The sequence below is a fragment of the Muscardinus avellanarius genome (genome assembly GCF_963383645.1).
Source record: "Muscardinus avellanarius genome assembly, chromosome: 16".
NCBI lineage: Eukaryota > Metazoa > Chordata > Mammalia > Rodentia > Gliridae > Muscardinus > Muscardinus avellanarius.
The window spans coordinates 66964777-66988326 of NC_137802.1; the positions used below are offsets into that span (position 1 = coordinate 66964777).

Here is a 23550-nt window from a genome sequence, read left to right on the forward strand (position 1 = left end):
CTGTCCACTAGAAACTTTCTATGATGCTGGGAACATTCTATATCTGTCCAATAGGACGGTCACAGGTGCCACCGATCCCTGGAGATGCCCTTTGTGTGACTGAGGAGATGAATTTGACTTTGGTGGATTTTTAGTTTATTTAAATAGCTACATAGCTGGGCGTATTGGCACATGCTTGTGATCCCAGTACTTGGGAGGCTGAGACAGGAGGAGCACAGACTGGAGGACAGCCTCAGCAGATAGTGAGACTCTCATCAACCTAGCCAGATCCTGTTTCAAAATAAAAGTAAAGCCGGGCGTGGTGACGCATGCTTGTAATCCCTGTGCTTGGGAGGCTGAGACAGGAGGATTGCACAGGTTCGAAGCCAGCCTCAGCTACTTAGTGAGGCTTTCAGCAACTTAGTGAGACCCTGTTTCCAAATAAAATATAAAAAAAGGTCTGGGAGTATAGCCCAGAGGTAGATAGCCTCTGGGTTCCACCCCTAGTACCACAAAATAAATAAATAAATAAATAAATAAATAAATAAATAAATAAAAGTAAAATAGTACTGGGAGTGTAGCTCGGTGGTAGAATGTCCCTGGGTTCCATTTCTAGTACAATACAATTAATATAAAAAGCTATGTATTGATCATCACAGATCTAGAGAATGTATCTGGACTATTATTATTATTGTTATTGTTGTTGTTATTATTATTATTATTTGCAGTACTGGGGATGAACCCAGGGGCATTCTACCTCTGAGCTACATCCCCAGCCCTATTTTTAATTCTTTATTTTGAAAAAGGGTCTCACCAAATAGCTGAGGCTGGCTGTGAACCTGCCATCCTCCTGAGTACTAGGATTCCAAATGTGTGCCACCATGCCTGGCTTGGACTGTTCTTCTTGACAGGAAAAGAGGCAGGACAGGAGGGCTAACTAGGGGTGTGAGAGTGCCCGGGGAGGAACTCACAGTGTTAGTTTTTGAGAGTCAGTGATGGGACAGTGCTCCCCAAAGCTGGGCTCCTTTTCTTGTCCCCTCCCTCCCTTCCTTCCTCCCTTCCTCGCCAGGGATGGAGCCCAGCACCTTGTGCGTACTAGCCAAGTGCTCTACCCTGAGCCACCCCTGGTCCCCGGGCTCGCTTTTTTCCTTCCTCGGGGAGTTGCCTCCTCCCCGAGGTGGAAAAAACACACCATATCCACTAGAAAACAGAAGTCATAATAACAAAGAAGGAAGGAAGCCACTCCAAGCAAATGTGGGGTGACGCGTGGAAGGTGGGTAACACAGGAGAACCACTACATGCACAGAGCTTCGCGTCTAACAAGGACAAGAGCAGAGACTCCAAAGCCTTCCCTGCATCCCAACACCCACCGCAGGCTCCCTGGGCCTCAGAGGCTCCAGGCACCCGGAGGATAAGGGCCGGATGCCAGGCCCGCCCCAGTGCTTTCCATTTGGTAGGTCAGAGACGAATCTGTGTCTCTGGCTAGATCACAGGTGAGGCTGAGGCTGCTGGGCCGGGGACCATGCTTCGAGAAGCACCGCCCTTGAGGATTAACTGGAAGCCCATGGCAAAATTAACCCACTGCGAAGCATCCAGACCCACAAGGACGGCTTCCAGCTGGGGGAATCTCAGGCCCCAGGCACACATGTGCAGGAAAGCAATCCATGAGGTCTCCTGGCGTCTTCAGAATGTGGGTAGGAGCTTTCAGAAACTTCAACTATGGAGGTAACGTTCATTTAGGATTATCACGTTTTAGTAGCCCTCGTTAAGTCTCTTAGGATACTCAAGACAGTGGTCCTCAGTCAAATACCACAGTAAAAGTCTACAGAACCAAGCTTTGTTACCAGAAAAGAGCACAGAAAAGAGACTTTCCTCCCTCCCTCTTCCTTCCTTCCTCCCTTCCTTCCTCTCCTCCTCCTCCTCCTCCTCCTCCTCCTCCTCCTCCTCCTCCTCCTCCTCCTCCTCTTCTTCTTCTTCTTCTTCTTCTTCTTCTTCTTCTTCTTCTTCTTCTTCTTCCCTCTCCCTCTCTCTCTTCATTTCTTTCTTTGCCTAGTTGTTGCTTCATTGCTACTTCCCCTCATGGCCCAGCTCGTGGGAAGCCGGCCTGCGGTGGGCTATCTCTGTTCTCAGGGATGGACTCCTGGGACGGTCAGCTCCCCCTCTGTCTCCCTGCAGGCCTCTTCCTACATCAGCCCTGGCAGCCGGCGCCTGCCTTCCATGCAGCCCGGAGGAGGCTATGCTGTGTCTTCTCCCAACCATTTCTGCTGGAAGTTCTTCCTAGCCCCGGACGTGCTTTTCCTGTCACCCGCTCCTCGTGAGATGGAGAGGGACTGGCGTGAGTTTGTGGTCTTCCAGGCCCTGGCCCTCTGGCCCCTGGGATGGACACCTACCTGATGACGTAGCCCTTGAGGAGCCCATTCTGGTGGCTCTCGGGAGGCGGCTGCCACTGGATCATGATGGACTGGTTGGTCCGGCCGCTGGCGATGACGTTCTGTGGAGGGGCCGTGGGGGGCTCCTCAGGGAGGGAAACCCTGGATTCAAAAACAAGAGTGGGTGGGCCTTTCTCTCTTAGACTTGGGGAAAACAGGGGTTTAGTGGGATTCACAGAGGCTGAACACTTCCCTGCTGTGTTCCTGGACTTATTATTTTTTTTTTTTAACAAACTTGCTGTGTGCTTTTGGACAAGTCACTTAACTTTTCTGAGCTTATTTCTGTAAAAAATGTACCATGCCTGCCTTACAAAACTGGTGGAGGTGCAAATGACACACACTTGTGTGTGTGTGTGTGTGTGTGTGTGTGTGGTGTGTGTGTGTGGTGTGTGTGTGTGTGTGGTGTGTGGTGTGTGTGTGGTGTGTGTGTGTGTGTGTGGTGTGTGTGTGGTGTGTGTGTGTGTGTGTGTGGTGTGTGTGTGTGTGTGTGTGTGTGTGTGTGTTCCTGAACCCAGAGGCATTCTATTTCCAAGCTACACTCCCAGCCTGATTTTCTTTCTTATTTGGAAACGGAAACGGGGTCTTGCCAGGTTGATGAGAGTCTCACTACTTGCTGAGGCTGTCCTCGAACCTGAGATCCTCCTGTCTCAGCCTCCCAAGTACTGGGATTATAGGTGTGTGCCACCACGTCCAGTTTACATGAGTCTTTTAAAAACACTATGAAGCTTTCAAAAACTTCAAACATGGGGATAATTTTCATTTAGGATTATCACATTTTAGTCTCTTTCAGGTTACTAATACAGTACTCCTCAGTTAAATATAAAAGTAAAAACCTATAGATCCCAGCTTTGTTTTCCAGCCAAGACCAAAGAATGGAGTCAGTCCCTCTCCCTCTCCCTCCCTCCCTCTCTCTCTCTCTCTCTCTCTCTCTCTCTCTCTCTCTCTCTCTCCTCTCTCTCTCCTTCCTTCCTTCCTTTTTGCCTAATTCTTGACTAATTCCAGTGCTTGGGAGGCTGAGACAGGAGGATCGCAGGTTTGAAGCCAGCCTCAGAAACTTAGTGAGGCTCTCAGCAACTTAGTGAGACCCTGTTTCCAAGTAAACAACAACAATAACAACAAAACAACAATAACAACCAGTCTAGTGGCATAGCTCAGAGGTAGAATGTTCCTGGGTTCAATTCCCAGCACTACAAATAAAATAAAATAAAATAAAATACCACGAACCACCAAAGGTTGTGTGTTTTGGGTTCAGCAGAGAGACATGGGCTTTAGTTTCTCACCTGTCAAAGAAGGTAGTGTCAGAACTGACGTGGTCAGGGTGACGGAGTGTTTTAGGAGCATTACTGGCCAGCGGCTTCCCAGGCCCGGCTGCTAGTGGAGCTCACCAGGCCCCTTTACCTGCGCAGCCGGCCCGGGCGCCGTGTGTGGGTGTCGTGTGGGCGCTGTGTGGGCGCTGGCACCCAGGCCACCGCCCGCTCCTGGACCAAGCGCCGCTTTTTGCTTCTCTGGCACCGCCAGGGAACGCGGTATTCTCCCCAACTCTATATTTCACGCCGCTGACACTTATCCATTAAAAACAAAAGTTAATTATTTTTGATGGATGCCTTTCCCTTTTTGTTTATTTTTACATTTTTGCTTTCTGATGGATGGCTCTCCAGGCGGGCCCGCCCCTCCTGTGCTTTCGTAAAGGCTGGAGTGAGGGTGATTTAACCTCTCCTGGGGACGCAAGGCCACTAGCGGGAGACTCATTAGGAAGATGAATCAGGGGGCACAGCAAAGCCTGGGGCAGGGAAGTTGTGGGGCAGCTGCCCTGTTTTTTTTGTGGTGCTGGGGATTGAACCCAGCAGGCATTCTACCTCCGAGCTACACCCCCAGCCCAATTTTTTATTCTTTATTTTGAAACAAGGTCTCACTAAGTTGTGGAGGGCCTAAGTAGCAGAGGCTCTTCTCAAATCACGATCCTCCTGTCTCAGCCTCCCAAGTACTGGGGTTACAGCTCCCAGAGGGCTGGCTCTTTTATGTGTGTTCATTACACCACCTCGAGGGGTCTAAACACATTCAGGCAGTAATAGGTGCTCAGTAAACAGCGAGCAAATAAATTCTCTTATGACTACTCCCTCGCAGTGCAGGCCCCATGGCCTCCACCTCTTCATCCTCCCGGTGTCCCTATAGTGAAAGCCATTTGAGCTTGGTGGGACTCTGTAAACCCGTAAGTGTTGACTTCGGCCGAGGTCTCTTTGAAGGCACCAAAGAAATCTTTTTCTGGTACTCAGATTGAACCCAGGGACTTTCTACCTCCGCGCTGCACTCCCAGTCCTTCATCTATTTTTTTTTTTTTTTTTTTGAGTTAGGGCCTCACTAAGTTTCTGAGGCTGGCCTCAAATTTGCAATCCTCCTGTCAACCAAAGGGGCTTTCCCAGAGCAAGCGCACACACAGCTTTGGTCATGTGATTTGAGGCACGGCCCTCTGACCTTTCGAAAGATGTCTTCTTCTCCTGGGGTGTGACTGCTCATTCTACAGGGTGAAACCACCGGGTAGCATTTCCCCGTCTGCAGCACGGCACGGTGTTGCCGTGACACGGACGGGACCCCCTGCTGCCTTTGTTCACCTCCTCCATTCATCAAAGCTGTGCTGGGAGTCTCGGGGCTCTGGCACCACGCAAGACATTGGCTACGGACACCTATGGAGGCCCCGTGTCCCTCCGGCTCCCTGTCCCCTCATGGTTTCAGGGGTGACTCTGGCTGCCGGGTTCTGATCATGGTCGGCGTCACCTCCTGTCACCCTCTACCATCCCTGAGCAGCAGGCACAGTGCTGTCATCCTGACCAGTGGCCCCGCCACCGGAGCCCTCCCCCCCGACAGCACCCATGCCCCTCACCTCTCTGTGTCCTTGCTGAACTGTCCTTTGCCCACGTCGTTGACGGCGCAGAGTCGGAACTGGTAGGAGCGTGCGGGGACCAAGCCCTTGACCACCACTGAGGTGGCTTCGGGGTCCACGCTGGCCAGGAGGATGGTCCACGGTGCATCTGTGGAAACGGCGGGTGGGGGCAGAAGTGGGTGTCCTGGCAAATGGGACATGCTTCTTGCCCAGCAGGGTCCAGCCTCATCTGGGCCGGCAGGAGGCAGAGTGCCTCACCCCTTGCTTGGTTCAGTAGCGGCCGCCACGTGCCCTCGGGAGGACCCTGGGAGGATGCAAGGCTCACAGGACTGAGATGCTTTGGTCTGCTACCCTCAAATACTGCATGCAAAACACCATTTAGATTCCACCTGCTAACTTATTTATTTTTGGAACTAGGGGTTGAACTTGGGGGCATTCTACCTCTGAGCTACACCTTCAGCTCTAATTTATTGTTTTATTTGGAAAAAGGATCTTGCCAAGTTGCTGAGGGCCTCACTAAGTTGCTAAGGCTGGCCTCCAACCTGTGATCCTCCTGTCTCAACCTTCCAAGGACTGGGATTACAGGCATGTGCCACCATGCCTGGCTAATTTTGGAGCTTATAGCTTAGGGCCTTAGAGAATGAGACTAGAAATAAAGATTAGAGCCCACAATTTTGGGCTGTGCCAGGCGTCAAGTACCACCTGTGCGTCACCTGGCTGGGCGTAACAGGACCTGACAGGCGGAGCCGGGGCTGACTCACACGTGTGAGCTTCAAGCCCATCCCTCTCACCCTGGCCGTGTGGAGGGACAGGAGGGTGACGCGGGGACCTTACTGTTCTCGGACATCTCCAGGATGTAGCGGAGGAGAGGGCTGTTGCCGTCGAAGGCTTTGGCCCAGGTCAGGTTGATGGCGCGCCTCTCCACGGTGCTGAGCGTGGCCACGGGGTGCTCAGGGGCGTGGGGCAGTTGCCTGAGGAGAGATGGCGTGGAGGGGTGGCCCGTAACGTCCACCGGCGGGCAGTGGGGAGACTGTGAACTGAGCTTGGGTGGGCCCTCTGCCCCCATGACAGCTCATGCCTGGAGGTAGAACACGGCCTCTGGACCTTCTGCATTGAGTCTGTTCTCTGGAACTGCAGCCCTCTGCTCTAGACCCTCCTCAGACCCCCTGCTCTTGGGGAAAGACCTAGAAGGATGCTCGGGGTGTGTCCCCGAAGACTTGACCAGAGTTGCTGCTCTGGTCTCCCCACTGTTGCCTGTGCTGGGTGGAGGGCCGCCCTTACCTGACGCGGAGGTGGGCGCTGCGAGAGTCGTTGCCACCGGCTGAGAGCACCCGGCAGGTGTAGGTGCCAATGTCCCCTGACCACGTCTGTGAGATGTGCAGGGAGCCGTTTTTATCCAGGCGGATGCGAGGGTTGTTCTCCATGGCCAGGGTGGCCCCGTCCTTCTCCCATACGTACCTGAGAACAGGAAGGGCCGATAATGTAAAGAGAGATAGGGAAGCTTCCCAGGGTGGGCCTGGCCCAAGGCTGGTCCTGGGAAGAGAGTGGCAAAGGCGGGCAGGGAACAATTCCCGTGCAGCGGCTCCTCTCAGGTGGTGCTGGGCGGGAGGACACTGGGCCTGGCGAGGATTTGGAAGGTGAGAGCCTGATCCTCCATCCAGCCTGCAGGGGGCGCTGCGTGCAGGGGCTGAGGCGGGAAGTCATTACTGGCTGCTTCCACCTTCGTGTCAGGTCTGGGTCAAAACGTCATTGCTTCTGGCTGGAAGCCATGTAGAAACAGCCGACCCCAAAGAGCCAGCAGGAGGTATTCTTCAGGAGAGGTTAAAAGATTAGAGCTGGAAAAAGAATTAAAGTTTCCACATAGACTACATCGTGGAATTAGTTTTATGAGGGGACTCATTAGATCAATGCATCACTGTGACAAATTGACTTTAGTGTCCAAAAAAATCACGTTAGCTTTGGTCACTCGGCACAAAGGGGGCGGGTGAGATATGGCGCATGCGCTCGGCCTGACAATAAGAAATGTATCCCCTGCAATCGTTCCGGAGGAAATGCAGCTGTGACCGCCGTTACCAGCACAGTCAGAGGCCAGCTCCTCGTGGGTAAGAAGTCACACTGTCGCCCCCAGGTTGGCCCTGGTTCTCAGCACAGTGGTGGGACATGGGGTGGCGACTGGGATGTCCCCAAGCACCCAGAGGCAATGACTGTGGGCTGAACTGCAGGGACTTAGGAGCATCCAGAGTTAGAGAATGTAAGGTTGCTGGCGGGAGTGAGTCTGTAATAGGTTGAACCGGAATTCAAAAAGAGAAATCAACAGAAAAGTAGGAAGCACAGATAAGAAAAAAAAAAAAAGTGAGCCGAGTGTGGGGGCATGCCCTTGTTCTCCTAGTAACTGGGAGGCTGAGACAGGAGGATCACAGATTTGAGGCCAGCCTCAGTCGTTCAATCATTCAGCCAGGTTCTCAGCAACCTAACAAGATCCTGTTTCAAACTAAAAAAATGAACAGGGCTGGGGGTATAGCTCAGAGGTAGAATGTCCCTGGGTTCAATCCCTAGTACCACAGAGGGGAAAATAAAGGAAAAAGGAAGACACACACACACACACACACACAAACCCTCAAAGCTTCCTTAGGACTGGGGGCTGTGATTAACCTATGAGGACGAGTCTATCTTCCAGACTCTCTCTCCTGTCCGAGGGACAGGATGTCCTGCGGTGCTACTCAGTTATGGAGCCGGTCAGCTGGCAAATGCTGCCGCTGCACTTAACTGCTCTGTGATCTGGGATGAGTGTATTCAACTTTGTTACGCCTCAGTTTCCTGCTTTAACACGTGGAAACTAATACCACCCACCTGAGGGTTGCTGTAAGGGTCACGGGGCTAAGACGGAGAAGTGCTGAAATGTGCCAAGAGGTCAACGTTAGTTGTTTTTATGGTTACAGCATATTTACATCAATGATTTCTAGCCATCCACCCATCCATCCACCCATCCATCCACCCATCCACCCATTCATCTACCTATTCACCCACCCATCCATCTACCCATTCACTCACCAATCCATTCATCCATCCACCCATCCACCCATCTATCTACTCAAACATCCACCCATCCATCCACCCATCCATCTACCCATCTAGCCACCCATCCACCCATCCATCCACCCATCCATCTACCCATCCACCTACTCACCAATCCACCCATCCAGTCACCCATCTACTCATCCATCCATCCATCCATCCACCCATCCATCCATCCAGCCACATATCCAGCTACCCATCCATCTACCCACCCAGCCACCCATCTATCCATCCATCCATCAGCCCATCCATCTACTCATCCATCCATCCATCCATCTATCCATCCATTCATCCATCCATCCATCCATCCATTCATCCATCCATCCATCCATCCATCCATCTATCCATCCATCCACCCACCCATCCAGCCACCTATCCATCCATCCATCCATCCATCCATCCATCCATCCTATTTTAAAGCTATCTTTTCCACTCAACAAAATATCATATACTCTTTTAAATGGAACAGTCCCACATCACATTTAAAAAAAATTAGGTGCAAGTTGTTTTAACACGATTGGCCTGACATTTAACTGGTTTTCTAATGCTGGCTGCACAGTGTAGCGCCTTTTCTTCTGATATTATGACCAGCACTGTGATGAGCGTCCTTATGATGACGTATTTACATGCATGCTTTATCGCTTCCTCAAGGACAGATTATCAGTGATTAAACTGCTAACTTAATTTTTAAGGCTTCTAATGCACATTTATAAGCCCACAACAGTAATCCCTTTTGATTCATCTCTTCATCTAGGGAAGAAGCATCCTTGCCAGCATTCAGGGGACAGGAAGAATTTTCCTCAAAAGCAAATCTAAGCCAGGCCTGGTGGAGCATGCCTGTAATCTCTGTACAAGAGAGTTTTAGACAGAAGGATTGCAGGTTCGAGACCAGCCTTAGCAACTTAGTGAGACTCTCAGCAGCCTAGTGAGACCCTGTTTCAAAACAACAACAACAACAAAAGGAATATGGGGGTGTAGCTTGGAGGTAAAATTCTTCTGGGTTCAATCCCCAGTAACACACACACACACACACACACACACACACACACACACACACCCCCACAGATCTAATTCCTGCTTCAGAGAGGCAAGCAGGGATTCTTTGCTTCCAGATGTAACACGTCAGGAGGCATAATCACTGCCTGCAAAGTATTTGTGCCAAAGCCACTGAACTTAAATTCTGATTAGAAATACGGGGGATAGGAGAACAAGTTAGCATCATGAGAAAGTGTCTTGCTAAATCCAGAATGTGAAGTATTCTACAGTGGGGTCAAGAAAGTTGGCCCATTGCTTGTTTGTACAAATCAAGTTTTATTGGGACATGGTCATGCCCTTTTGTGAACATGTTGTCTATGGCTGCCTTTATACTACCGAGTTGAGTACTTGTGACCAAGACTCTACAGCTCTCAAAGCCCTGAAAGAGTTACTCTGGCTCTTTACAGAAGTAGTTTGCTGACTTCTGCTTTACAGAACCTAGTTTTGTCAACAAATCAATTACACGAAAACAGAACAGAACCAAAAACAAAAAGAAAGATGAAAATCCCATGCCTCTAATCCTAGTACTTGGGAGGATGAGCTAGGTAGATTGCAGGTTTGAGACTAGCCCTGGTGACTTAGTGAGACCCTGTTTCAACATAAAAAATTTAGGGCGGAGTTGTAGTTAGGAGGTAGAATGCCTCTGGGCTCAGTCTGCATTGTGAGGGTGGGGGAGAAAGAGGAAAGAGTCCTTTCAACAGTTTTTGCTAGAACAACTAGACGTCCACATGCAAAAAATGATTCTAGTCACAAGCCTTATACCCTTCACAAAAACTAATTCAGAATGCGTCACAGACCTAAATGTGAGATGGAGAGCTCTAAAACCCCTAAAATATAACACAGAATAAAATCTAGACGATCTAGCTTGGTGCTGACTTTTTAGATACAAAGGTGTGATCCATGGGAAAGAGTTGATACGCTGGACTTTGTTAAAATTAAAAAAAGTTCTGCTCATCAATAGGTACTGTCAAGAGAATAAAAAGGGAAGCTGCAGACCAGCAGAAAATATTTGCACAACAAATATCTGATAAAGCACCGTGATCCCAAATATACAGAGAACTCTTTAAAACGTAACTGTAAGACAATAAGCCACCTGATTAAAAAATGAGTTACCATCTTTGATAGACAGCTCCCCAACAAAGGCACAGAGAAGGTAAATAAGAACAGAAAATGATGCCCCACAGCGTGAACCTCAGAGAAACGCACACTGAGACAACAGTGAGACCCAATGCACAGTGAGAATGGACACAGCCCAGAAGAGGGACGTCGCCCGGTGCTGACGGCGGGACTTGCTGGTGGCCCGTGGAATGCAAGAATGGTACCACCAAACGAAACACACTCTTACTGTTTTGTTTCTACAAACAAAAGCTAAAAAAGAAAAACAACCCCCTAGACCATTCGACTCAGATGGGAGAGAAAATTCCCAAAGTCATCTGCAATTATATAACTGGCTATTAATTTTGATGGGTGGTTTTTTAGGGGCCCTCTTGGCTTTACATAATAATAAACAGCCTCATCAAATCAAGGATGCGTACAAATATTTAGTTACGAGGATGTTCAAAATCAGTTTCTTCATATGAGCAAAAAATTAGAAATAATCCAAATATCTAGCAATAAGGAACTGGTAATATAAATTAGGTTTCCCTTACACAATGGATTTCTGAATATTTGTGTAATTGAGCTGATACAGGAACATTCATTGATATGGGACCAGAGGCCCAATACAGTCTTGAGAAAGTGCAGATTAATGTATGTATATAGTTTTTGAGAATACTACCCGGGTAGTATTCTCAAAAGTATTCTCAAGTATAAGGGTATGGTGGCACATTCCCTTAGCACTTGGGAGGCTGAGGCAGGAGGATTGCAGGTTGGAGTCCAGCTCTGTAATTAAGAGAGACCCTCTGCAACTTAGTGAGACCCTTTTCAAAACTAACAAAACAAAGAAAAGAATTGAAAAGTTCTGGGAGTGTACTGTGGAGGTAGAATGTCCCTGGTTCAATATCCGTACCAAAAAAAAAAAAAAAAAAAGGTACCCAAATGTTATTACTGCTATGTTCAAAGGCAACAGATCACTCTTCTTTTCTGCCCTGCCAGTTTGGAGCGATGAGAGACCAATTCTTCTCTTTTCTCCCACCTTTAAAAAGTTGTCCTGGCTGGTTAATTTTATTCCGGGGCAAGGACTGCTTCCCGTAAATTAAATCAGGGACTCCTACACGTAGGTTAGTGGGGATTGCTAGAGAGGAGTCTCTGCAGAAACACTGGAAGAGATCCCTGAATCTCTTGGTTTATCAAGAGTCATCTAGAACTGGACATGGTGCTGCACACTGTCAACCGAGTCCCTGAGAGGCTGAGACAGGAGGATCACAGGTTCAAGACCAGTCTCAGCAATTTAGCAGGGCCCTTGACAATGTAGTGAGACCTTGTTTCCGAATAAAAAGTAAAATAGGGCTGGAGTTCTAGCTCAGAGGTAGAATGTTCTGGGTTCTATCCCCAGTACCAAAAAAAAAAAAAATCATCTAGAGAAAGAACAAAATGTGCGAGTCTATTCTAAATAGAAGTACATGGCAGGTTTATAAACAAAATACCAATTTAAGTGTTACTGAATTAATAAAAATGTTTGTGGGTATCATTTTTCAATTAATAGATGCTAAAAATACAGCTACTACCTCATGTCTGGGTCTGAGCCTCGCAGAAGGATGCTAGGCAGGTTCTCTCTGAGGACATTTTTGCAGTTTGGTATACTAATGTTTTAAAGAAAAAGCGAATAAAGCTAGAAATGAGGGCAACCCGGCTCCTCCTTCAACAATGCTCTAACTCCATCTCAGTGTCTCAGCCTGAGGCCCTGATGATCTGAGAATCTGTGTGGGTCAGAGCCCAGGGCCCAAGTGGAACCCGACTCCAGATCATCCTGTGCCCAGTGACCACCAGGTGGCGCCCCAGGATGAGCTGCCTGGCGGAGCCCAAGGGAGGCTATTTCTCCAAGGGGCTGAGCTGCGCCCCAGGATGCCAGGTGTTTGACAGCCCCATTGCTCACTGACTAGAGAAGCGACACACAGGGAATCTTCATCTCTAAGGAAGCACGCACATTTGCTCCTGGGCATTCCAGAGCTCGTGGAGAGAACAAAGCCACGCTTCATTCCTGGTTTGGGTTCCTGAAGCCTTCCTAGGGGGTTGACCCGGGCATCCTGGTCTGCCCCAAGCTTGGGAGGGGTCCCAGCTTCAACACCCTCCCTTGGCTGCTTCTGTCCACTGCTGCCCCTCAGGCCTCTCCGGAGGCTTCCAGAGCGGGACTGAGTTCCCTGGGTCCCTGCGGAGGTCCTGGCTTCCCCCATGGGGGGTGATGTCTGTTTGTGCTCATGCTTTTCTGGTGGGGCAGCCTGGGGTGGACTCCCGCTCCAACCCTATGGCTGCCTCGGTGTCTTTAGATCCAGTCCCCTCTGCTGGAAATATTAAAATATGGTGAGAAGACCCCACGGGGCTTAATCAGGCCACATAAAATCAGCCAGGGGATCTGAAACTTGGGGGCGGTGAGGGAAACCGTAGAGGTGACTTCCTGAGTCACAGAGGGAGCAGCTGGAACCTTCCACCCCTCCCTAACAGAACTGCCTCCTCCTGTCCCTCCTCTTTCCCATATCCCTCCCTCTTGCCCTGCCTCCCCAGCTGCTGCTTCACCTCAGTTCAAAACAGCTCAGTCAGTGGGGAGAGGTGGTGCACACTTGTAATCCCAGTATTTGGGAGGCTGAGACAGGAGGATCACAGGCTCACGGCTGGCCTCAGCAACTTAGCAAGACCGTGTTTCAAAATAAAAAATCAAATCGGGCTGGGGGGTGTAGCTCAGAGGTAGCAGGCCCCTGGGTTTGATCCCCAGTACTACAAAAACCAAAACCAAAAACCAAGCATCTCAGTCCCTGTATGTTTGTCTAGCGGTCTGGACACCCCAGCCCTGCAGATGGTTCCCCAGGTGAGGCGTGTTCTGAGGGGCGCCACTCACTCCCTGGTGCTGACCCTACAGGCGCCCCGCCCCCCTTGCCTGGGGTCAGCGCTGCAGGACAGTGCGTACCTGATGGTCACGCGGGGGTCATGGGTGGCTCCACACACCATGGACGCCTGGGTGCCCTTGATGACGCTCTGGTCCTGGGGAGGCCTGGTGATGCGGGTCCGGGCTGAAAGACATAGCGGGGGCAGCGTGGTTAGATGTGGTGGCTCCTAGCATCCCATGTGTGGACAGGTGTGTGGACAGGTGTGTGGGAAGGTGTGGAAACAAGTGTGCAGGCAAGTGTAGGCAGATGTGCGGGCAGGTGTGTGGGCAGGCATGGGCAGGTGAGCAAGCAGGTATGCTGACAGGTGTGTAGGCAGGTGTGCGGGTAGGTGGATGGGCAGATGTGGACAGATGTGCAGGTAGGTGAATGGGCAGGTATGGGCAGGTGTGTGGGCAGGTGTGCAGGCAGGTATGCGGACAGGTGTGTGGGCAGGTGGATGGGCAGGTGTGCAGGCAGGTGTGTGGGGAAGTGGATACGCAGGTGTGCGGACAGATGTGCAGACAGGTGAATGGGCAGGTGCAGGCAGGTGTGTGGGCAGGACACATGGAGGTGATAGGGGGCCACGTGGCTTGAGTGCATAATGGCTGATGCAGAGTGTAGACAGGTTGTTTAGAGTGATAGTTCTTAGGTTAAAAAGAACAACATAGCTGGGGTTGGTGGCCCATGCCTGTAATTCCAGTAATTGTGAGGCTGAGCTAGGAGGATGGCAGGTTCAAGACCAGCCTGAGCAACCTAGCAAGATCCTGTTTCTTCAAACAAACAAACAAACAAACAAACAAACACAAAAACAAAAAATAGAAAAGGCTGGGGGTGTAGCTTGGTGGTAGAATGCTCCTGGGTTCAATCCCTAGTAGAAGTAAATGAATACATATATAAATACATAAATACAAAAAACTCCCAAAACATATAACAACATGTCCCCAAACTCCAGTTCTTGAAAGCTACATTTATAGTGAGCAGAGGCTCAATTAATTTTGCTGACAGCAAAGCGTGGTGGCGCCTGCTCGTAACCCCAGTACTCAACAGGCTGAGACCAGAGGGTCGCAGGTTCGCGGCCAGCTTCAGCTACTTAGTGAGGCCCCAAAACTCAGTAACAGCCTGTTTCAAAATAAGAATACAAATTAGGGTTGGGGGTGGTGTAGCTCGAAGGTAGCATGCCCCTAGGTTCAAGCCCCAGTAATGCCAAAATAGAAAATACACTTGCTGACAAATCCACCTGGGGAAAAGCACAGCAGAAATCTGAGGACGGCCAGGGCCACATGCCGAGCCTCTCAGAGACCCGCCAGGGCGGACATGGGTCTATGGGGGTCTGCTGTGCCTGATCGGTAAGGCAGCCTGCTAATACGTGTCTCGGGTGTGGATCCCTTGGCAGAAGGCGGCTTGAGACGTTCCCTGGAAGCGAGGCGGGCAAAGTGCAGGCCCGGGGCTTCTCTGGCGGGTGGCCCGTTGGGGTAAATGGCTCTTCCTGGAACACATGCCTGCTGGATTACATACCGTCTGTGGGCTATTTTCTGGACATCACTGAGGCTGGTGGAGTGGCTGCACCTGAGACCGTCTGGCCCACAAAGCCTCAAATATTTACCACCCGGCCCTTTCCAGAAACAAGTCTGCTGATATCTGCATTCGAGAGTGTGGGGATGGCTCTCCCTGTCACCTCGACCCAGCCAAGCGTGGCTCGGACTCTGCGACTCTCTGTCTCTGGGCTTGCTGGCAGAGCCTTCACCTCTGGGGCTGGGCCTCTGAATTAACTTGTCATCGTCTGGGACAGGGCACCGCTGTGGGCCCCCGAGCTGCTCCCGGGTAGAGCCTGCAAGCCACTGACACTCACCCCAGACGACCAGGTCCGCTGAGGCCTCGTCCACACCCCGGGAGTTGGTGGCCAAACAGGTGTAGGTGCCAGCGTCCGAGATGTGCGTGGGGCTGACAAGCAGGCTGCCTGACTCAAGGAGCGTGAAACGCGGCAGCTGCACTGAGCCGCTGGCCAGGATGCGCTCCCCTGCGGGCGACAGGGACTGAGCTCAGGCACCCTGAAATGGCACACCCGCGTCTCCTGGCTGCGCCAGGCAGCGTGGGCTCGGGCAGGCTCTGGGCTGGGGAGTGGGGCTTGGGGATGGGGACAGGGTGCTCTCCGTTGGCCAGGCTATCTGCCCGCCACCGGGGGCGAGCAAGCACAGTGGACACACCTGGACCAGGTGGGGGCTCCGGTGGAGACAGGTGACAAGGTGCTGACAGCACCCTGCTGCAGGATGCTCTGGAGAGTCACCTTCAGGGAGGCAGGGGACAGTGATGGATGGGGGATGAGGAGTGGGGTGGTGGAGAGAGGTGTGGTGTCCCTGCCCATGGCCCCGTCAGGACAGACCTGCGGGGGACCTGGGTGGCCTGGTGGCCAGCCTGGGTGGGGGTGCTGGGCAGAGGGAGGGAGAGAATGCAGAAGTGGGCTGGGACGGTGGGGTTTGCAACTTTACTTTGGGGACCACCCTCTCTGAACAAGGGCGGTCTCTGCGTGTGAGACCCTACAGGTCACGGGTGTCCCTAGGCATGTGTGTGCGGGCACCTTGCACTAGTGACGTGTCAGGGGTGAGCTCGTTTCCGTATCAGGGCAAATGCCTGGCCGTGCCATGTTTGTTCCCAAGGTATTGGTCACCTGCTACGCATCAGACGCTGTGTTCTGGGCCCCGGGGACAAATTTGAAGCTCCCAACATGGCGGGGAGAGTGTGGAGGTGAAGGCATGGGGATTCTCTAGAGTTCTAGAAGTTGGGAGAACTTTGGAGAAGGTTCTTTTGAGCAGAGTGGTGGGCGTGTATACGTGTGTGTGTGTGCATGTGTGTGCATGGGGAGAGGGGGTGTGCTGTGTGTGAGCACAGGGTGGAGAAGGCTACGCGCAGGATGGGTGGATGCAGGCGGACACTCAGGCGTTGCTGGTCCAGCCTCCTCCACCCCAGTACGTCATCAAACTCTACCCCTTATTAGTGGCCACTGCCCCTGGGCACAACGCAACATCTCTGAAAGTGAGCTGTCATCTGGTCTCTACACCATTCTGCGGTACGTGCGTCCCCAGTCTATAGATGGGAACCTGAAGCTTGAAATAAATCAATAATGCAGTCAAGGGCACAGGTCTCGGAAGGCGTGGGGCTGAACCTTGAGCCCAGCAAGGCAGCCAGATTGTGTTCTGTGGCCTCAAAGATGTCCTCGGGTTGTGCAGTGCAAAACCTTTACCAATGTTCATGGGGAGCCCAACCTGGACACCTTCAGAGCCTGGTTTCGAGGACTGTCCTGAACTGCTACACAGCCACACCGTCCGGAGGCCGGTCCCACCTACCTTTCTGCCAGGTGATAGCCGGCCGGGGTGCCCCTGAGGTCTCGCATGCTAGCACCACCGACATGCCGTCGATCACAGTGCTGTCCAGGGGGCCCCTGGTGATGTTGGGAGCGATGCCTGCAGACAGAGACAGTAGGGTCTCAGCCACGCCCCGGGGGAGCCCCTAGCTGAGGGCTGTGTCCTCTCTCCCTGCCTTTCTTGGCGTGCCAGGGCTCTCTGCAAAGGAGGATGTGAGCCCCTGTGTAGGGAAGAGGCCCAGAGAGCCCATGAGGACTCTCCAGACCCCTGCCATGTGGAAGGAGCCAGGTGACACCAGCCTCACCCTTCTGGATCCTCAGGGGAAACTGAGGACCCGAAGGACAGCTCACACCAGCCATGACAAGGTAAACAGGCTTCAGGCTTCACGAACTTCATGGAAGCGAAGCTCCAGCTTATTAAAAGAAATTAGAGCTGGTGTGGCTCTAACCCCAGTACTTGGAAGGCTGAGACTGGAGGGTTGCAGGTTCCAGGCCAGCCTCAGCAAATTAGCAAGGCTCTCAGCAACTTAGGAAGACACTGTTTCCAAAATAAAAAAATAAAATAAAATAAAAAGGGATGGGGTGTAGCTCAGAGGTAGAATGGCTCTGGGTTCAATAACTAGTACCCACCCCCAAACTAATAACAGTAAAAAAACAAATGCAGGTGAGAATTATTTTATGTGGCCATCCTCTCTGGGGGTCTGGGTGGTCCTCTTGTGTGTGTGAGAAGGATCCAGTCCTGCCTGGGAATGCTCACGCAGCAGAAGCATCTGAGAGGGAACACGCCTTCAAAGCTCCTTTTTCTAAAGAGCTGGTGCACCTGTGCTTGGCTTCAGAGTTTGTGGGCCCTGGATGGGAGAGCCACGCTCCCGGGCTCCCAGGCTGCAGAGCTGCAGGCACCACTGGCGGGCGCTTCTCCCGGGATCCATGTGCCTGCTGCTCTTGGAGGGACCCTGCAGCTGGGCAGGTGGGGCCAGGGCAGGACAAGGGAGGTGACTCACTGGTGACAGCCAGGTAGGTGGAGGTCTGCACCTCGCCGGCCGCGTTGCGAGCAAAGCATTGGAACATGCCAGTGTCGTCAGGCACCAGGCCGCTGATCTGCAGGCCCCCGTCACCGCGCTGCCGGAAGCGGGCCAGCTTCTCCACCTCTACCACCGCCGCATCCTTGTACCAGGTGATGGAGGGTGGCGGCACACCTGTGGGTGAGACGCAGGGTCAGGGTCTTCCGCCTCCTTCCCTCCCCGCCTCTACGGGGCATAGGTCTACAGGGGGGTCCTTCCTGTCTTGGTTCTAAGACCTTTCCAGGGTGCCACTTTGGGTTTCTAGAGAAGGAGAGGATGTCATTAGAGTTGCATGTCACAAACTATTTGGGATAGTTGTAGGGGTTTCAAGAAAATGAAAAGACCCCAGGATCAGTTTGCCTGGGAAATGCTAGACAGGACTATTTATTTATTTATTTATTTATTTATTTATTTATTATTATTATTTTTTTGGTGGTACTGGGGTTCCTGGAAGCCCTTCTACCTCCGGGCTATACTCCCAGACCTATTTTTACATTTTTATTTGGAAACAGGGTCTCCTAAGCCAGCGCGCGTGGCTGGCTTCGAACCTGCGCGATCTTCCTGTCTCTGCCTCCCAAGTGCGGGGATTACAAGTGTGCACCACCACGCCCGGCTTTTATTTATTTATTTATTTATTTATTTATTTATTTATTTATTTATTTATGGGTCTGGGGACCCAACTCAAGAGCATTCGACCTTTGAGCTACACCTCCTGCCCTGTTTTTTATTCTTTATTTTGAAACAGGGTCTCACTAAGTAGCTGAGGCCGTCCGTGAACTGTGATCCTCTGATCTCAGCCTCCTGAATGTTGGATTACAAGTGTGCACCACCACGCCCGGCTTACACAGGACAAAAATTTTTTTTTTTTTTTTGGTGGTACTGAGGTTCCTGGAAACCCTTCTACCTCTGGGTTACACTCCCAGACCTATTTTTATACTTTTTAAAATTTGGAAACAGGGTCTCTTAAGCCAGCGCGGCTGGCTTCGAACCTGTGCGATCCTCCTGTCTCTGCCTCCCAAACGCGGGGATTACAAGCGTGCGCCCCCATGCCTGGCTTTAGACAGGACAATTTAAAAAAGTTTATTCTGTAATTCCTAGCTAGGTTTGGTGGTATTTGCCTGTAATATCAGTACTTATGAGGCTGAGACAAGAAGATCACAGATTTAAGACCAGCCTTTGCAACTCAGCCAGACCCTCAGCAACATAGAGAGATCCTATTTCAAATAAATAAATAAATAAATAAATAAATAAATAAATAAATAAATAAATGTCGGTCTGGAGGTATAGCTCAGAGGTAGAATGCTCCTGAGTTCAATCCTTAGTACCAAAACATAAAAATAAAAATAAATTACTAGCTGGGCACAGTGGCATATTCCTATAATCCCAGTATTTGGGAGGCTGAGAGGAGGATTGTAGTTTTGAGGCCATTTTCAGCAACTTAGCAAGAACCTGTTTAAAGAGAAAAAAATAAGTCAGGCATGGTGGTACATACCTATAATCCCAGTACTTGGGAGGCTGAGAGACAGGAGGATCATAGGTTCGAGGCCAGCCTCAGTAACTTTGTGAGGTCCTCTACAACTTAATGACACACTGTGACCCTGTTTCAAAATTAAAAATCATAGAATAGGGCTGGGGGTGTAGCTCAGAGGTAGAATGCTCCTGTGTTCAATCCTCGGTACCAAAATAGTTTAGCAGTGTTTTTGTGCTCTGGGGACCTCCAAAGGGAGGTTAGGGTCCCAAATGCACCTGATCACAGAGTCCGTGTAGAGGCGTGTGCAGAGGGGCCGGTGGTCCTTGCGAGGCCCTTGAAGGTGGACAGGGACTCCCCTTTCCCTTGGCCTGACATGTTCTGCGAGGGTGTCTTCCGGCCCTTCCTCTGGGTCTCATCCAATAGGGGTGACCCACACTTGCAGAGGAGCACCCAGGCCTGCTTGCCTTTCTCTCCCTGCGCCCTTCAGCCCGGAAGTCAGAGGCTGCCATTTCTCACCCCACACGGTCTCCAAGACCTTAGCACTGACAATATGCCATAACTGAATTGGTGGATTTTCTTTCTTAGTGGCACACACACAAAAATGGGGTGTCTGTCTTATAACTCATGGCGTCCCCGATTAGGGGAACGAAGGGGTTTGTCCTTATGGGCTTGCGCGGCTCCCGCGTTACATTCGTAAATTCCGGACTAGCAGGGATCTGGGCTGCTCGGTTCACTCTGTCCAAACTCCCGGCTTTGAGAACAGTCTTGGCTCCTAGAAAGCTCTCGAAAGCCATTTGCTGCCCGAGCGAGTGGCTCTCCGCCTTTTCTGTGGAGCCTGGGAAGGAGGCACCTGATCTGAAAGTGCGGCTCCTCTTGTTGGGGCTGAGTGGCCCCTGTACGTCACATCTGGCCCAAGGTGTCGCCCTTCGTTTTTCTGCCCCTTAGCTTGTTCTTCCCACGAGGAAGGACAAGAATGAGAAAAGTTGCGCTTCTCATGAACTAAGGTCACAGAGAGGGGGGCAATTCGGGGAGGAGAAGGGGCCCATGCAGCCCAGCTGTGGCACGAGTGGCCGGGACTCATCTTGGGCAGGACGCACCGGGCCTGCCAGCTCTGACATTATGGTGATTTGGCATTGTCTACAACTCTCAAATTACAGGCAATTTGGATCTGTCACCTGTGCTGAAATTACGGTAATTTGGGTTCATTTGTAGCCCTCGAGTTACGGTAACGTGGGTTGATTTGCAGCCTGAGATTACGGTAATTTGGCCTGTTTGTTTCCTGGGGTTTCTGTTCACAGCCAGACTGCCGCTCTTGGCGGTGTGTGTGTGTGTGTGTGTGTGTGTGTAAACGTCCAACAGGGAGGGAGAGGCTGCAGGTCTGGGGCCCTTGTCTCCCTCCGGCCAAGCCCTGCCTCACCTTTGGCCCGACAGGGAATGTCCACCAACTTCTCCATCTCAGCTGTGATGTGTCTCTCAGGCTCCTTTACAAACTGAGGCGGTTCTGCAAGAGGAAGGAGCAGGGGAGGGGGTCAGAGCTGTGTTCCTTTGGCTTCAGCTACCTGGAGGGTCCCTGAGGCCCCATCCCGGCTCACCCAGCACAGAGAGGTGGGCTCCCCGGACTGCAGGGGGGACGCTGCTGCTGCGGAGGACGGCCTCGCACTCGTAGTAGCCCGCGTCGCTGGCCGTGGGGTTGGGGATGGTGAGGCGGCGGCTGTAGTCGCTGATGCCACCCGACAAGGGCACCCCATCCTTCTTCCAAATGATATGCAGCTTGATGAGGGGCCTGTGGGGTGAGGGGGGCGGGTGCTCAGACCCTGGAGCCAGGGCAGGGCCTGGAGGGACCGCCCTGCTGTGCCCCTCCCTCTGTAAAGGAGCTGCCATAGAGCCACATAGGTAAGGGAAGAAGGCCCCGGGCCAAACAGAAACAACACAGCCTAAAAACAGAACGGACAGAGCCCGCCCCAGCCCAGAGACCAGAGGAGCCAGGGAGTCAGGCGCCCGCTGCCACCGCCCTCCACCGCCCCCGTCCCCGAGACCTGGTCTGCCGGCGACCCAAGGATGGCTAGCTGCACAAGGCATGCAGAGAGGTCCTGTGGTGTGTAAGTTTGCAAACATTGGCTTGAATGAAGTTAGATGTGTTTCTTCACTGCAGGACTTCGCAGGGCCTTTAACTGGATCTCGGCCCTTTCCCAAACTTGGGTTCCATGCTGCTACAGGGACCTGCTTGTTCTTCAGCTGCAGTGGCCTTGGGATCATCACTTAACTCCTCCCTGGTCACACTGGCCTATCTTGATGGCATACTTAGGAGGTGCCAGGTCAGGCTGGGGCTAGAGCGCTCTGTCTTGGCCTCCGGGTGAGGGTTGTGCTCCAGGCACTCCTACATGGCAGGTGAGGCCCAGAGCAGGGTGGGGAACAGGCTTCCAGCCGGCTGGTTGCACGTCAATGGCACCATCAGCCGGCTGGTGACCTCGGGCAGGTTGCTTGCCTTCTCTGGGCTGCCATTTGTGACACCTCGCTGTGCAGTTGTTGGGAGAAAGGAGGTCGTGTGGGCAGCAGGAGTCGTCCCAGGAATGACTTGTCTCTTGTGTGAGGGACGGAGGGCCGCACGGCACCTGACCCGCAGCTGCACTGGCCTCCCGCAGCACCCCCTCTCAACCATCATGGGGCTCTTCTCCCCGCACATCTCTCTCTTCCACCCCTGGGTACGGGGGTGGGGGGCTCGGCTTCCAGGGCCCCCGCCCTCGCTGTGCAGAGCCTGACCCTCCCCTTGCCCCAGGCGGCCCCGGCTGAAGCCCACTTCCGGTTTTCCAGCACCCACTTCTGGCTTTGCCACGCCAACTTCCGGCTCTAGTTCTAAAGTCAACTTCTGGTTCCAGTTCCCGTCTTCTGAGCCCCAGAGAATAACCCAGATCCGCTTGTACACCACAGCCCTTGGCAGCAGCGAGCGCCCATCGCCCACCTGCTGTCCCCCTGGTCCCCGTGCAACCGCATCCACAGGCTTCCAGACCCTTCTAAACTGCGACTGTGCTCCCTGGGCGCCACTGCCGGCCACAGGAGGGTGGGTGGGGAGGAAGGAGGCGCACCCACCTGGCGTTGGCCACACACTGCATGGTCACCTCCGCAGTCCCGGCCACCACGCTGGTGTTTTTGGGAGGGACGATGATGGTCGGCGCGATGGGGTCGGCGGGTCCCCCGACATCTGGGGAGAAGTCAGGTGTCAGCCAGGGGACAGAGGTCAGAAACTCCATCCCTGCCTGGCCAGACCGTAGACCTCGGTCCTTCATGGCTGAGGGGCGGGTGGCCAGGGGGCAGCTCCTGCCTGCGCCTCTGCACACGACCTGGGGACTGTCCTTCCCCTCTTGCTCTGCGGCAAGCACTCAGCCCCCTGGGGACCGTGCTGGCCTCAAAGGCCACCCCTAATCCTCCTGGAACCCCGTCACGCCACCTATCTGTTGCCTTCGGAATCTTCCTCTCTGACTCAGTTTACCTTGTTGGCTTACTGCTTGTCTGTCCTTCACCAGAATGCAAACTCTAAGTTCCGAGTTGACTAGTGATCCCCCCTCCCCGCCCACATCCCAACCCTGCTTCATGTCTACCTGGCAGGTGTGAATGTGACCTTATTTAGAACTAGGGACTCAGCTGGGCGTGGTGGCGCGTGCCTGTGATCCCAATACTTGGGAGTCTGAGACAGGAGGATCGCAGTTTTGAGGACAACCTCAGCTAGTAGTAAAACTCTCATCAACCTAGTGAGACCCTGTTTCCAAATGAGAAATAAAATTGGGCTGGGGTTATAGCTTGAAGGTAGAGAGTCTTTGAGTTTAATCCCCAGTACCTCGCACACACACACACACACACACACACACACACACACACACACACACACAAAGAACTAGGGACCCTGCAGGTGTTGAGTTAGGATGAGGCCATGCTGGGTTAGAGTGCGCTCTAGATTCAAAGCAACTGGTGTCCTTAGAGGATGACAACTTAGACGCAGACCCCCAGGGGAGAAGCCACCTGAAGACAGAGGTGGGGATTGGATGAACGTGTGTATGAGCCAAGGAGAGACCACCAAAGGTGGTCAGAGGCCTCCAGAATCCGGAAGGGACAGGAAGGATCCTCCCTAGGGGATCCTGGCCCCGAGACACCTCAATTTCGGACTTCTGGCCTCTGGAACTGAGAAAAGCTAAATCCCTGTTGAACCGAGTCACGCTGTTGGTAGAACTACGTTATGGTGGCCACAGGAAC

General features: G+C 52.3%; 1 protein-coding gene across 1 annotated transcript in view; it reads right to left on the reverse strand.

Moving 5' to 3' along the window:
* The window catches only part of SDK2 (sidekick cell adhesion molecule 2), a gene marked incomplete at its 5' end in the record, with an annotated part of 304863 nt that overhangs the window by 76807 nt on the left and 204506 nt on the right, over window positions 1-23550 (reverse strand). Inside the window, 11 exons of the mRNA XM_080712340.1 lie at window positions 2370-2510; window positions 5287-5434; window positions 6121-6257; window positions 6568-6744; window positions 13457-13559; window positions 15265-15432; window positions 16757-16873; window positions 17775-17969; window positions 20723-20806; window positions 20898-21088; window positions 22393-22504. Of these exons, the coding sequence (XP_080568466.1) occupies window positions 2370-2510; window positions 5287-5434; window positions 6121-6257; window positions 6568-6744; window positions 13457-13559; window positions 15265-15432; window positions 16757-16873; window positions 17775-17969; window positions 20723-20806; window positions 20898-21088; window positions 22393-22504 (1573 nt within the window). The remainder of the gene's footprint in view (window positions 1-2369; window positions 2511-5286; window positions 5435-6120; window positions 6258-6567; window positions 6745-13456; window positions 13560-15264; window positions 15433-16756; window positions 16874-17774; window positions 17970-20722; window positions 20807-20897; window positions 21089-22392; window positions 22505-23550) is intronic.